Raw genomic sequence first — 14,324 nt, 5'->3', positions numbered from 1 at the left:
ACCTCTTTGCTGCCCTTCCTCTGGAGCACCTGTTGCTGGTAACTCTGGACAGGAGCTAGGTCAGCTCTCAGCCCCCTTGGGGCTTTATTCAGCCTTCTCTTCATTACCAACTTTCCCATCTTTTTCACCACCAGAAAGATGGTGACCTTTTGATCACGGCACCCTGTGATAACAGCTAGAGGCTGAGGCCACAGGATTGTGGGTTTGAGGCCAGCCTGGGCTACATAGTGATACCCTATTTCAAAAATCCAAAAAGCCAGATTCAGAGCTCTGACAACCCTTGGCTGTGGGACTCCCGGCCACTGCTTATCTCCCCTGCACCTGCTTCTGTAGAAGTTTCTGCTTCTAATGGGGAGCAGGGTGTACACCTGGCTTCTGCCTTCCACTGCTTCTCATAATGGCTTTCTCAAATATCTGGGTTCCCTCCCCATAAAAGTCAGAGTCTGGGCTGGGGAGATGACTCAGTGGGGTAAACTTCTTACTGAACAAACATGAAAGCCAGAGCCAGATCTCCGGCGCCCATACACGTGTTGGCAGGCCACCTGTAATCTCAGTGCTCAGGAGTCCTTAGGCAAGCTGGCTAGCTAGACTAGTTGAACAGGTATGGTCTGGGTTCAAGTGCAAGACCCTGCATCTATATATAAGAAAAAGAAAGATCAAGGAATATGCTTCCAGGCTGCAAGCATGTGCTCACACAGGCAAGTGCATACATGTGTGTATACATGCTTGTGAACACACACACACATACATACATGCTTGTGAACACATACACACACACATACATACATACACACATGCTTGTGAACACACGCACATATACACATACATACACACACATGCTTGTGAACACACACACACACACACATCCAGAATCTTCCATCCCCCGTCTCTTGAGTTGTCCTTAGCTCTGTGCTGGTAGTTTAGGTTCCCACTCCTCCTCAATTGTGATACCCATCCCTGAACCCTCTGGCCCCGTTGGGCTCTGGCAGGAGCTCATCAATTATGTTTTGCATGGATGAAACTGTGAGAGGGAGCTCGTGGAACTGCTGAGCTGTGGCCAGGCTGTTGAACCCTGGGTTTTGTTGCTGCTGTTCCATATCATAATTCTGGGGGGGCCTCAGCTCTTCCTGCTCACAGACCTTGACAAAGCATTTGCCGCCATCCACAGTCCCCTTCTGTTCCTGTCTTAGTGGCTGCATCAGTGTGTGGGGATGACACAGGACCCACCATCCTGGGGAAGCCCCCAGGCCCAGCAGATGCTGGCAGAAGGCAACCCAGGCTGGCTCTGCAAGGGGCTATAAGCTAGGCAGAGCTAAGCGAACAACAGCAGGGATGATTGCTTTGAAACACATTCATCTAGAGTTGCTCTAACCTTGACAACACAGCAGCTCAATGTAGCGAGAAATAGCCCAGGAGAAAGCCTTGGCCTCCCAACGGCCCTGTACCCTCTGCACCCTGCTTGGGTTTGCAGAGAGAATCAGCCTATACCTGGGCCATCAAGGGCTTAGCCTTGCCTAAGAGGGGTTAGAAAGTGTCAAGCGGGGCCCTCCAGGGTCCCCACACCTCCCCACTCCTGTCTAAGTTGAGAATGAAAAGAGAATTAAGCACAGGAGGGCTGTGTCTTCATAGACAGGGCCAAGGAGACTTCACCAAGGGTCAGCAGGAAGGCCCCCTCTTCCCCACCTCCATAGCCATCAAAATGGTGCTGGGATTTGATAGCACTGCACAGCTCTCAAGTCTCCAGGATAACTGTCTTTTACAGATGAAAACACTGAGGTGCCCCATGCCTCAGCATCTAGAGGGGGAAGGACTTGGCCAGGGCCACCAAGGCAGAGATGGAGCCAGAAAAGGGTTCTCCTGTTCATGACAGTGCAGGGCTGATGCCAGGAGCCGCAATGCTTGTCGTCTTTTCCGTTGCCTGTGCCAGTGGGATGTGGGGACACAACGAAACCGGAGCCTGTGTTGGAGGCAGACAAGAGTCCCCCAGAACTCGGTGTCCCAGGGGCCAGTGCATCGCTGAAGCATTTCTGCTAACAGTCAGCAGCCTGGAAGGCCTAAGTTAGCTCTTGACCTTTCTCCACTTTCCCCAGTCTCTTCGCTAACCGGTTAGAGCCATCCCACCCTCTGGATGCCTGGTGGCTAGCCTCAAACTCACTACACACTCAAAAGGTGACCTTGAACTCCTGATCTTCCTGCCTCTGCAGCCTGCAGAATAGAATTACAGGTGTGTGCCACTCCACTGTGCCCAGTGTATGCGGGCTGAGGACCAAACCCAGGACCTTGCACACTAGGCAAGCACACTACCAGCTAAGCTCTGCCCCAGCCCTCCTGGGGGTGGCTTTTGTTTTGTATTTGAATGACTGATTATTCCAGTGGGCGTAAAACAATATCACATGGAGCTTTGCTGTGCATTTTTAATGGTGGGCGGTACTGCTCTTCTCTGCACATGCCTGTTAGCCATTTCTATATCTTCTTGGAGCGAAGCCTAGATGCCTATTTAAGACACTTGCTTTTTTCTTTCTATTGTCTTTTTCTCCTCCCTTTGACCATGCTGGAATTCGAACCTAGGGTCTCATGCTAGGCAAGTCCCCTACCACTGAGCTCTGTTCCCAGCCTTTGCCTATTTTCAAATCAGATTGATTAGATTTTTCTGTTCCATAGGAATTCTTCATGTATTCTGATATGAGTCGCTTACTAGATTTGAAGGCATTGTCCCCCATCCAAATGGTTCCACTTTAGTCTGTCTTCAGTGACCTTTAACACATGTGTTTTTATGGTGCATTAAAACATGCCAACTGCATGACAACGTTCAATACTATGTATTGCCACTAAAATGAAGTACAGGGTAGGCAGAAGAGAGAATGAAGCTGGGTGTGGGGGCATAAACCTTTAATCCCAGCACTCAGGAGGCAGAACTCAAGATCAGCCTGGTTTACATAGTGAGGCCCCATCTCAACCTCCTCCCCCACCCCACCCCTCAAACAAAGGAAAATGGAGAGTGGTGGCAGCCAGGGCTTGGGGAAGGGAGGCTGGGAGTTGGGTTTGATGGCTTCAGAGTTTCAGTTGAGGAAGAGGAAAAGTTCTGGAGGTGTGGGTAGCGTTGATGACTACACAACCATGTGACTGTACTGATGTCTCAAAACTGTGTCAACAAAAATGATGACCACACTAAATCTTATGTCAGGCATATTTTAACCACAATTTGTTAAAGGATGTTTGAGAAGCTGTGTGGTCATGCGGACCCCCAGCTGAGCGCTAGGATAGCAGATGCCCACCACCAGACTGGTTTAATGCAGCGCTGGGGATAAACCCAGTGTCCCATCCACACTAGGAATGCATTCTATTACCGGAACTACATCCCCACATCAGGGCTTTATTTCCGTTTGCAAAACCAACAGAGAGTCAAGTTGGCCCCCATCGTCATTCAAAATAACACCCTGGACTTGGCTGAAGTTGGGCTGGCTGCAGTCACTCCTCAGGGCTGCTGGGTCGTCCTACCAAGAGCCCAGGATCCCCGAGTGGGGAGGAGCTTGCCAGTCGGTGGGACACTGATGAGCAATTATTACCGCAGGCTTTCCCCAGAGACAAGCAAACAGAAGGGAAGCTGGGGCAAATTAAGATGCTGGGACAACTCCAGGAAGGCAGCCTCTTTCACACTGACCCCAGCCACCTCTTCTGGGGACCCCTAAGACCAAACCCAAATCCCATTTTATTTTCTACAACCCAAACTGCAAAGCACCATGGGAGCAGAGACTTGGGGCCTGGGAAAGACAATAATTAAATAATACAATGAAAGCTTAAACTTCCAAGTTAATTTTTGGGCATCATTTATAAAAGTTAACAGGGCATATTTAATTTAGGAATTGGCTCACGTCCTTCTCCTTACAGCTCAAACCTCATAAATGAAATATACTGGATCATTGCCCAGCACGGAAATAAAAGTTATGAATAATGTTTCTATCTCAATCATTGTCAGCGCTTTAATATTCCTAATTACTTTAAAAAGCTAGATATTCAATATAGAAAAACTTCTTTCCCCTTTTATCTCCACTTGTGAGCCTCGTGCAATTTAATAAGGGCCACTCTGTTGTCCTTATGCAGTATAAACTGATGTCCCATCCTCTCATGCTTTGCTATTATATGGGACACAGGTTTACGGACAAGCACGTGGCCACTCCATTTCCCCATATTGCTCGGGTGAAGAACCCAGACAATCCATAGAGCTGGGCTGTCTACCTCCTTCCTTTACAGAGCAAAAAAAAAAAAAAAAAAATTAGTGATGGCCCTTAAAGAAATTAGTCAGTGTGGAGGGGGGGTCTAAGTCTGTAAAAGCATGGAGAGCCCCATCCCTACCTTAGAGCCAAATTTGTCTCCTGGAGGGCTGTCAAAATGATTAATCCTTCAATCCCTTGGCAGCTGCAAAAGGCAGGGCAGGGGCAGGTACCAGATGACGGATATTTACATCCTTCCCTGCCACTTCCAGGAATTTATCCCGAGAAGAAATTGGGCTGCTAAGGGGAAGAGGGAGAGACAGGTGCAAGAAGAATTGTTCCGACATTTTCATCCAGGACCCCGGGCTCTTCTTCACACATATATAATCCCAAGATTTTGAAAAAGTTTCCAAAATATTCTTGGAAGGTTTGTGCTGAAATTCACACAGAGGGGCAAATCTGCAGGGACGTGACTCGTGGTCAGGACTATCTTTATGTCACTAGATGTGATCAATCATTGGTCACTTTAGAAACGGTGCTGTTTCCCCTAGGGGGCTGCCCAGAACCAGGGGGCAATCATTGAACATGATGGAGCTGCCAATGCCTGTTCATTCTTCCTTCTTCCTTCCTTCCTTCCTTCCTTCCTTCCTTCCTTCCTTCCTTCCTTCCTTCCTTCCTTTCTTCCTCTTTCTGTCTCACGTAGCCCAGGCTGCCTTTGAATTTACCAGGTGTTCAAGGATGGCCTTGAATTCCTGACCTTCTGCCTACACCACCCCAGTGCAGTATTAAAGGTATTATGCTCTGCCTCATATAGTTTACATACACACTTAAATTTTTACTATATTTTATTCTCTGTGTGTGTGTGTGTGTGTGTGTGTGTGTGTGTGTGTACGTACATGCACATGTGCATGCATATGGTGACCAGAAAATAACATGTAATAGTCGCTTCTCTCCTTCTGCCGTGTGGATTCTGGTGGTCATACTTGGCTTATCAAGCTTGCAATGAACACCCTTACCCACTCAACCATCCCATTGGTTCCACATGCACACTTATAGAACAGAGAAGTGTCTGTGCCCAACTCAGCTGTCTTGGGTAGGCTTCAAAGAGTACATAGTGCACACTGGGCACCGGAGGCCAGAGAGTTGGGTTTGGGCTCAGCGCAGCATTCCTCCACACGGTGGTCAGGTTCCTCTGCCCATGCTTGGCATTCTGGAGTTTTCATCAACTACAGAACAAAGGGGTCTTAAGGCATATGTTGGCTTTGGTATTTCCAGTCCTCTGTAGCTATGGGTGCTAAAGGGCCAGCCAATAGCAAATCCAAAGGGATTTTTGTTGTTACTGATTTTCTTTTTGAAACAGTCTCATGTGTCCCAGGCTGGCTTCAAACCCACGATGCAGCCAAGGATGACACTGAACCCTAGATCCTCCTGTCTCTACCTCTGACGTGCTGGGGTCACAGCCTTTTACCAGGAGCCCAGGTCACACAGTGCTGGGGAGGAACACACAGTAGCAGGTGCCAGGCAAGCACTCTGCCAACTGAGTCCCAGCCCAGACCCATCTTGTACTTCCTAAACTGAAAAATCTAAAGTTCTACGACAAACAGGCCCAAAGAATCCAGTGGCAGGGAATGATCAGAAACAACCTAAATGTTCACCAGCCAAGCCTGGTGAAAGACATACAGTAAACCACAGAATGGAAGTCTAGACGGCCATTAAAAATTTAAAGGAGATTAATGCTTATTGACAAAGAAATGAGCGTACAACTTAGGGTTGAATTAAAGGAGTGAGTTTCTGGCTAGCACACATGTGGGATCCAGGTCCAGCGCTGCATGCAAATGTCAGAAAAATGCCAGGGCTCCTCGAGCCAAAGGCTGAGAGAGGTGAGCCTGGGCTGCGACCTGGAGTCTCTGCTCTCGGTAAACCTCTCCTTTTTAATGTGAAGATGTATAACTTCAAAATCAACGGGGAGACATCCAAACCAAGGAAGCCTGCTGTTTCCCAATGAAGCCAATCTGAAACTTTTCCATCCCATATATAGACCCAACCTGAGATCTCTAGGGACACATACTGTACCTGGAGGGGTATGTCTCCCCAGGCCCTGCATAGCAGGCGGGTGGATGTCCAGCAACACAAGCAGGCTTGAGTATTAGATCACATCTGATTGTAAATTGTGTTTCCTGACTGATTCTTCTCCCTACAATGGTGTCTCTGAGTCAAAGCTTATGAACACATTCTTCCTTCTCCTGAGATCAGCTATGTCCTCACATTGAAAATGAATCTCAGGGACTAGAGCGACAGCTCATTGGTTCTGAGCACTCGCTGCCCTTCCCGAGGACCTGAGCTCAGGTCCCAGCACCCACCTTGTGCAGCTCCCAACTGCCTGTAACTCCAGTTCCAGAAGACTCAGTGCCCCTGGGCTCTGTCAAGATCTGTAGTCACCTACACACAACTCCCCACATCCACATACACATATGCTAAAAAAGAAAAACTTATTTCAACCCAAGGTTGTATTAACAGGGATAGAATGCCCAAAAGGAAGACTCTAATTGTTAAGAGTTCAGGTTTATGACTGGGAAATAGTTTGCTATGCAAGCATGAGAATCTGAGTTTTAAGTCCCAGCACCCGCATTAAAAAGGATTGGATGCGGGACGGGGACTGGAGAGATGACTCAGAGGTTAAGAGCACTGGCTGTTATTGAGAGGCCCTGAATTCAATTTCCAGCAACCACATGGTGGCTCACAACCATCTATAATGAGATCTGATGCCCTGTTTTGGCCTGAAGGCAGACATACAAATAGAACACTGTATTAATAATAATAATAATAATAATAAATCCTAGAAAAATAGGTGTGGCCAAGCACACATTGGGCCCTAGCACTGACAGGGATAAGGCAGAGAAAGGAGGATTCCTTGGGGCTCACTGGTCAGCCAGTCTAGCCTACTCAGTGAAAGACACTGCTTCAAACAATAGGGGGTAGTGATAGATGAAAAGACTCTCTGTTGACCTCTGGCCTCTGCATAGGCCCATATGGGTAAATACACTTGCAGAGTTAGATTTAGAAGCCAGGGTTTTGACCTGGTTTCACCATTTACTGGTTAGCTGTGTCTATGACCACTTTGCCAGCCTCTCTGCACTGACTTTCCCATCTGTAAAACAAGCCTAATAATTCCTCAGCACCAGGATGCTGTGAAGATGAAACACGAAGTTTAAGACCGTGTCCCATGCATGGTCAAGTTCAATCGATGGCAGCACTGATAGTAACAAAACTGTCCTCTCTCAGGACTGGCCAGAGCAGGCCTGCCGTTACGGGCTTGGATACAGGGATGATAATTTAAGGGGAAATAAAGGCCACAGGCGATAGGAAAGAGACAGATGGCAAAGCAGCCCAAATGACGTCCCATAAGACACAATACATCTCAGAGAAGAAACGAGGAGGAGATCCGTGGCTGTGCGTATTACCCGAAGGGCTGAGCTGGGGGAGGAGCCCCCATTTCTTCCAAGCAGCCTTGATGGCTATAATCCTCTGATCTGGGGCAGTTCACCCCACATCCACAGCCTGTGGCCTTGCCCAATGAGCTCCTTGGGAGAAATTCCAGACATGCCAAGAAAAAGATCACGGCAATCCGTCAGCCTGCTCAGTACTCACTGTGAGCAAGAAGCAACCAGTAGGAACCAGAGAAATATTTCCACTGGGGAGAATGGAAGATTTCTCAGCAGCCAAAATGAACTTCCACAGGAAGTAGTGAGCTTCCTATGTCTAGAAGGACTCAAGGGTGAGAAAGGTCTCAGCTGCCGAAGCTCTGACATGAGAAGCTATGAATTCTCTTCATCAAACACGCTCTCCCTCAAAATGAAGCTGGGGCTGGCTCTGGAAGACCACAGCCCACTGTTCTTCTCCCAGCAGTTGGCATTATTTTGAGAGTTGGAGAAAACTTTAGGAAGTGGGGACAGGGAGTGAGTCCAGGGCACGTATCTTGTCCTGTCCTCTTCCTCCCAACTCCCTCTTTCCTTCCTGTCTGTTTGTCTGTCATGAGGTAGAGAATCTCTTCCACACACTCTACCACCATGATGATTAGCCAGGCCACCATGGATTGAACTCTCTAAAACTGCGAACTGAAATAAACCCCTCCCCTCGCGGGTTGTTTCTATCAGGCATTGGGTCACAGTGATAATAAAACTGACTCGAACAGAACCAGTCTCTTAGTACCTTCTTTGGCTCTAGTAATACATGCCTTCAAGTAATACATGCCCAGAGAGCAAGGTCCTTTGAATCAAAGGCAGGACCTTCCTGCCCAGTTTAGCAGGAAGATTTAGGGGAAAGGGGACAAGCTGTGGGTTTGGCCAGCCCCCAAATGTGATGATATTTGTGATTGAATTATCCTCATGTTTTTCTATGACATAACCCTGGTGTTTGGTAATCTCACCCCGCTGCAAGACCTGCTCAACACTGGCAAAACCCATTCATCTAAGGTCACCAGTCAGTAAATCAGAAATAACAAAGATGCTGTCTGATAGCCCCCCCAGACCCACCCAACTACACGGCACTAAACCAGATGTAAGTGCACAGCCTGAGAGAGACTGAGGCCTCATCCCTTCCTTCACAGGTCGCCCTTAACAGGTGGCATCAGCCGCAAGTAGGCCCAACCCATCCAGGTCATCCACTCCAGGCAAATGTTTCTCCCCAAAGGCCCACTGTCAGCAGAATTACACCAAAGGAAACACATACAGGGTGCATGCCCTTGGACATTTCCCCCACTGTGCTTCCTGAACTTCAAGTCCACAGAAAAACTGGTTGAACATAACTCGTACATTCATCCCTCAGGCTCATTCTTCATCATCTGACCTTCCTTCGCAGTCACAGCCTTTCTTTAAGGCAGTAGAGTGGCTGGAAATGGATGCTACACAGACATTTAGGGTTTCTCCACACATTACACAGGGGCTATTGGAAACTCCAGCAGATATGGACTCCTCCAAGAAGCCAGGAGAGTCACCAAGACTTTAGATAAAAAACCACACATCCCATACCTTCCTTTGGGCTGGCATTTTCTCATGCCCTTCTAGACAAACACATAGGCACCATGTAGCAAATCTGCATATCAAAAGACCACAACTAGATTTGCACAGCCCAGCAGAGAGCAGGGCTCTCTGTGTGAACACAGCACTCCCCTGCCTGAGGATTTACGGCATCGCCTCTATGGAAGAGGACACAGGGGTGGCTCCCCAGGACTCATAAACAGTGGTACTTAGACCTCTAACGGGTTGGCCTAGGTATGTTTTCACCTACACCAACTTAAAGCAGGAAGAAAATGGGGCTCCAGTGCTAGTCAAGGCCTCTAGCCAATAGGACCCCAGTATTCAACAGCTATTGACTGGTTATGGAATGTACCTGTGGAAGGGATCTGATACATCATAGACTGTATCAGAGGGAGAGAAGGAGGGTTCATCTCCAGCTCTTAGCAGCGAATCTCTTCAGCTTTGCCTGGCACAGTCCTCCTCCAGGGAACTAGTACCACAATAAAGATGATGTCCCATTTTTCTGTGGGTCACTGGGTCATCCAGAGGTGTACCTAACTCCTTACCAGTCAGGTTTCTCTGAGAAATGGGCATTCTCCATGCAAGGAGATATAGGAACAGTGTCCTGCCCCTAGGGGTATCCCTGTGTCCTACTGGGGACACAGAGATGTCCTGGTAGCCACCAACCTCACACAATAGCCCCTGTGCACCCATGGGCACTCATGAAACTGAGTCTCTGAACCAACCAAGCCAAGGACCAGGCCTAATAACCACCTTGGTATGTAAACAGGTACACACATCATCTCAAGATCATCCCAACCCTCAAAGATCATATATAGAGGTGGGTCATCAAAAGAAGTGTACAAATGACCATACAGCTCTCCACATTTATAACCCTCAAGACCCCACGAACCATCTCCCCACCCCCCTAGAGCCTTGACCCCAAAAATGCTGTCACACATTAACTGTATCTGGCATCTTCCTGGCATCCAAAGTCATCTCCACCGAACACATGAATGAACTTGCACATGCCACCACCCCTTCCTATGTCAGAACTGCGGACCCCTGGTCCCCAAAGACCCCAGACTCACCGCTGGAGCAGTCAGGGCCTCCCCATCCAGGTTCACAATGGCAGGTGTCTGGAGAGACGCAACGGCCATGCATGCACTCCTCGGTGCACAGGGCTGAAGGCATGGGAGAGAGGAAAAGCAGACAGTGAGACCAGCCATCTGGGCACAAAGCAGAAGCCACTTCGTCATGGGTCCCTAGTACCAAGGATGCTCCAAATGCATCTTTGGTTTGGGAGATAAACATCAAACTTAGGACTTGAGTTGTTCAACTTGAAATGTGACTGACAAGAGGGCATGGTGTCTACCCCAGTCTCACTTCTTAAAACAAAACCCCAGCCTGAGACAGGGCAGCCTTGGTAATAGCTCCTTCAGACACTAGAGATGCAGCTCAGTAGACAGAGAATCCCCAGCACCTCATAACCATGTATGGTACCACACACCTAATCCGGGCACTCCGGAGGTAGAGGAAGGAAGAACAAGAACTTAGCTTTATCCTCAGTTACATTGTAAATTGGAGGCTAGCCTGGATTACATGAGAACCTATCTTTAAAAAAGACAATCTTTCAGGCTGATGTGGTAATACACGACTATGAGCCCAGGGCTCAGGAGTGTGAAGCTGGAGGATCAGCGAATTTAAGGCCAGTCTAGGTTACATAGAAAAACCCTGTCTCAGAGGCAGGGAGTCAGAGACAGAGACAGGGAGACAGATAGAAAGAGATACAGAGACAGAGAAGAAAGAACAAGGAAAAGTTGAGGTGGGATGGTGGAGAGGTGGTGGCTAGAGAGATGGCTCCGTAGTTAAGAGCACTTGCTGCTCTTCCAGAGGGCTTGAGTTCAGTTCCTAGGACCCACATCTGGCCACTCACAATTAACTTTGTAACTCAAGTTCCAGGGGATCCACTGCCCTCTGCTCTCTGCTGGCATTCACATACATGGGGCATATGCTCACACAGACACATGCACACATGAGTAAAAGTAAAATAAATATAAAAACTCCAGAGTTTGATTTGTGGAGCTCATGTACAAACCAGAGACCTCCACCACACCACCACACTCCCAAACTCTGGCCACATCTGCTCAGCAAACCCACCCCTCTCCATCTTTTGCTGGCCCCAGGTTCTCCTCACGGAAGTCCCTCATGTAGCAGGCTGCCTGGTAGGAGCAGACACTGTGCCCCCACCTTCCTGCCCCCCTCCTCAAACATCCCTATTTTGGGGTTCTCAAATGTCAGCAAATCTGCAAAGTATACAAATGCTGAGGGGAAAAAGCAACAGCTAATTATAAGAAAGTAATTAAGAGAGACATCCACGATGATGATAATTGTAATTAGAAAGTGCCTGGCAATTTCTTATCACGCAGTCAAATGCTACAGCCCCGGAGCCGCCAGGCTAGGCAATGAGCAAAGTTTCCATCCACTGCACCGGCACTGAGGAGTCTTATTGACAGCCAGTGTGAGGAAGAGAGCTTATTGCTCTCGCCTTTCGATAGAATCCACATTTTCCAAGGTCACTCTTTGCTCCCCAAGAGACCTGCCCCACCACCTAATCCATCAGCCAAGCATTACAGAAACCCCCACATGCTACCCCCACTAATTTTGCCAGCTCGGAAAATCAGCAGCTATCATCAACCCTGTCAATCTCCCGGGTGGGCTTGAGATAAAGGGCTCTCACTCTGAAAGCAGTGAGAATTCATCTTGCTGTCTGCTTCTGGCCTGGGCTGAGGAGCAGGTAGCCTCCTAGACTGAGTCCAGAGGGGCTGCCACTGACCCCACTGCCTGGTCTAAATGCTGACTGGTGTGATCATGGGATGGTTGGTGTAGGGTCTTGTAGCCCTCCCCTAATGCTGGCCTTGGAGCTACTGCTCCTGTAGTTACCGCCCTAGTTCTGTCTAGGTCCCCAGACAGAGAAGACCCTGGGAGAACCACTTCAGATGGCCCCAGGTTAGAGATCTCCTATCAGCCTGTCCCTACACAAGCTACACAGGCAGCTTGTGAGGAAGGTCCTGGCTTGTGCTAAGGACCTGCACAGCCCCAGTACTGGAGAGCCCCAGGGATAGCTTCCCCAGCTCCCTGACTAGGGAACCGGGCTAGACCTGGATCTGGGAACCAACTCCACTTAGAACCACAGTGACCCGCTCACTGGGCACTACCAAGACCCTAGCCAGTCACCGCTATACCAAGAACATTCTAAACAGGTTCAAATGAGCCCATGTCCCTGGAACACACAGGAAAGCAGGTGCCCGTCTTTTGTTCCCCATCTCATGCCAGCCCATTGGGCTCTGCCAGCTCCCAGTGTGGGCCTTGCTGCTCTCACTCCACCATCCCTATAGGCTAAGGACCCTGTGAGATGCACAGTTGGGCCGGTGTAAGTCCCAGACTTTCAGCTCAGCCCAGCAAGGATAACTCCAGCTGTTTGCTTCCTGAGTGCAGAAAGCACAAATTTTGACCCTGGGGTCTCTGCCAAGGTGGTGGGGCCTTCCATGAATTCTAAACCTGTGGAGTGTTGGGGATGGAAGAAACCTCAGAGAAAAGAGAAAATTATATCCAGCCCCTTCATTACATGCAGGGAGAAACTGAGGTTTGAGGACCCATTATCTCAGACATACGTGGCCTGTCGGTCAGCCAGGAAAGAATTCCGGAATGAGTTTCCTGGGGGCCATTGAAGGTGTGGGGAGGTGAGTACACTCAGACTGTGAGACCTCCTGTTTTACACCAGCTCCCCTATCCTGGCTAAGGCACAAGAATGTAAGGTCCAGCTCGGAGTGCTGCCAGCTGGCCCTGGGAGACTCACTGAGAGCTGGGGACAGGTCAGGGCCACAGTTTCCATACCCTGAGCACCCTGCAGGGGGAGGGGACACCTGGAAAGAGGGAAGAGCAGAGCAAGGTCTCAGCCGGCTTCCTGTCTTTGCGTCTCTTGGGTCCCAGACACCCGTGACATTTGCCTAAACCCTTGCAACCCCTGTTCAGCAGGAATGGCCATTGGATATTCTGAGCAAACTATACACTGTACAGCCTTCTTACCTGGTCCCTTCCAGGGTCCTAGAGACCCCAGGACTGCTTGTCAAGCACCACCCCAAATGCTGTAGCCATAACCCTCAGCTTAGCCCTGGATTTAGAACACTGCCACCAAACCGCACATGCCGAGCAGCCTCTCGCGAGCCCCAGATCCACTTCCAGGGATGTGGGGTCCCTATGTTCTCTCTAGACCGCACTATCCTCTCTCTTCCTCATTGCCCTTCTATGCCAACCACTTTTAAAAACCTCAATCCGCTCATATTTCATAGGAGTTGTTTAGACAGATGTTTGAATCCTGAAATATTGATGACAAACACTCAGAGCTGAGATTACTAGATCTGGCATTTGGGCCACTGTTTGAACACCTGGAGAGAGGCGAGTCACCTGAAGGTTAGTGAAGTTAAGATACTATGGCAGCCTAACTCCAACCCCAGGGTCCCAAGAGAACCAGTGGTAAACAGCCCACCCCCTCAAGAAGCCTGGAACTCACACGGGAACTGCCCCTAGAGTAACAGGTTCCTGCTTTTTTCCCCCAGATGCCACATAGCTGAGCTCTGGAGGGACCAGGCTAGGACCCTGCCATCCCTGACTCCCTCCCTGACTCCCGCAGCTTTACAGGAGGTTTGTGGTCAAGTTTTTCTTACCACAGCGTGTTCACGTGCCCATGAGCAGGGACCCCAAGGCAGACTCGATGGGAGCAGCCTCATGTCAAGGGGAGGGGCAGCACTCCCACTCCCCAGCCCTACCGAGAAACCTGAACTTCTGATCTCTCAGCACCGCCTCATTGCCCTCCCAATCCAATCTTGTTCCTAGCATCTTCCAACCTCCTGGCATGCTGGGAATACTGCTGCTGAGAAGCAGGTTGGTGGAGCTAGGACACATGGATCCAGAGCACAGGGGCTTGCCCACAGGTGTTAACTGGTGGCTCTGCCCACCTCTGTCCCTGGGTCAGGCCCCCATTCAGTCGGGGATAGTGACAGGCTAGACCTCACAGGCTGCCAGGGTCAAGTGAATT

General features: G+C 49.4%; 1 protein-coding gene across 12 annotated transcripts in view; it reads right to left on the bottom strand.

Moving 5' to 3' along the window:
• Positions 1 to 14,324, bottom strand: part of Megf11 (multiple EGF like domains 11) — a 322,674-nt gene that overhangs the window by 157,937 nt on the left and 150,413 nt on the right. For all 12 annotated transcript variants that reach the window (XR_015737665.1, XM_087905311.1, XM_087905307.1 and 9 more), the window contains one exon: positions 10,318 to 10,410. Coding sequence is in view for 11 of the 12 variants with exons in the window: in XM_087905311.1 (XP_087761437.1) it covers positions 10,318 to 10,410 (93 nt within the window). In the remaining variant the exon portion in view is untranslated. The remainder of the gene's footprint in view (positions 1 to 10,317; positions 10,411 to 14,324) is intronic.

This window comes from Myodes glareolus, chromosome 4 (genome assembly GCF_982192425.1).
Source record: "Myodes glareolus chromosome 4, mMyoGla1.1, whole genome shotgun sequence".
Lineage (NCBI taxonomy): Eukaryota > Metazoa > Chordata > Mammalia > Rodentia > Cricetidae > Myodes > Myodes glareolus.
The sequence above is the reverse complement of the archived record's forward strand: the minus strand, read 5'-3'. Positions and strand labels throughout refer to the sequence as shown.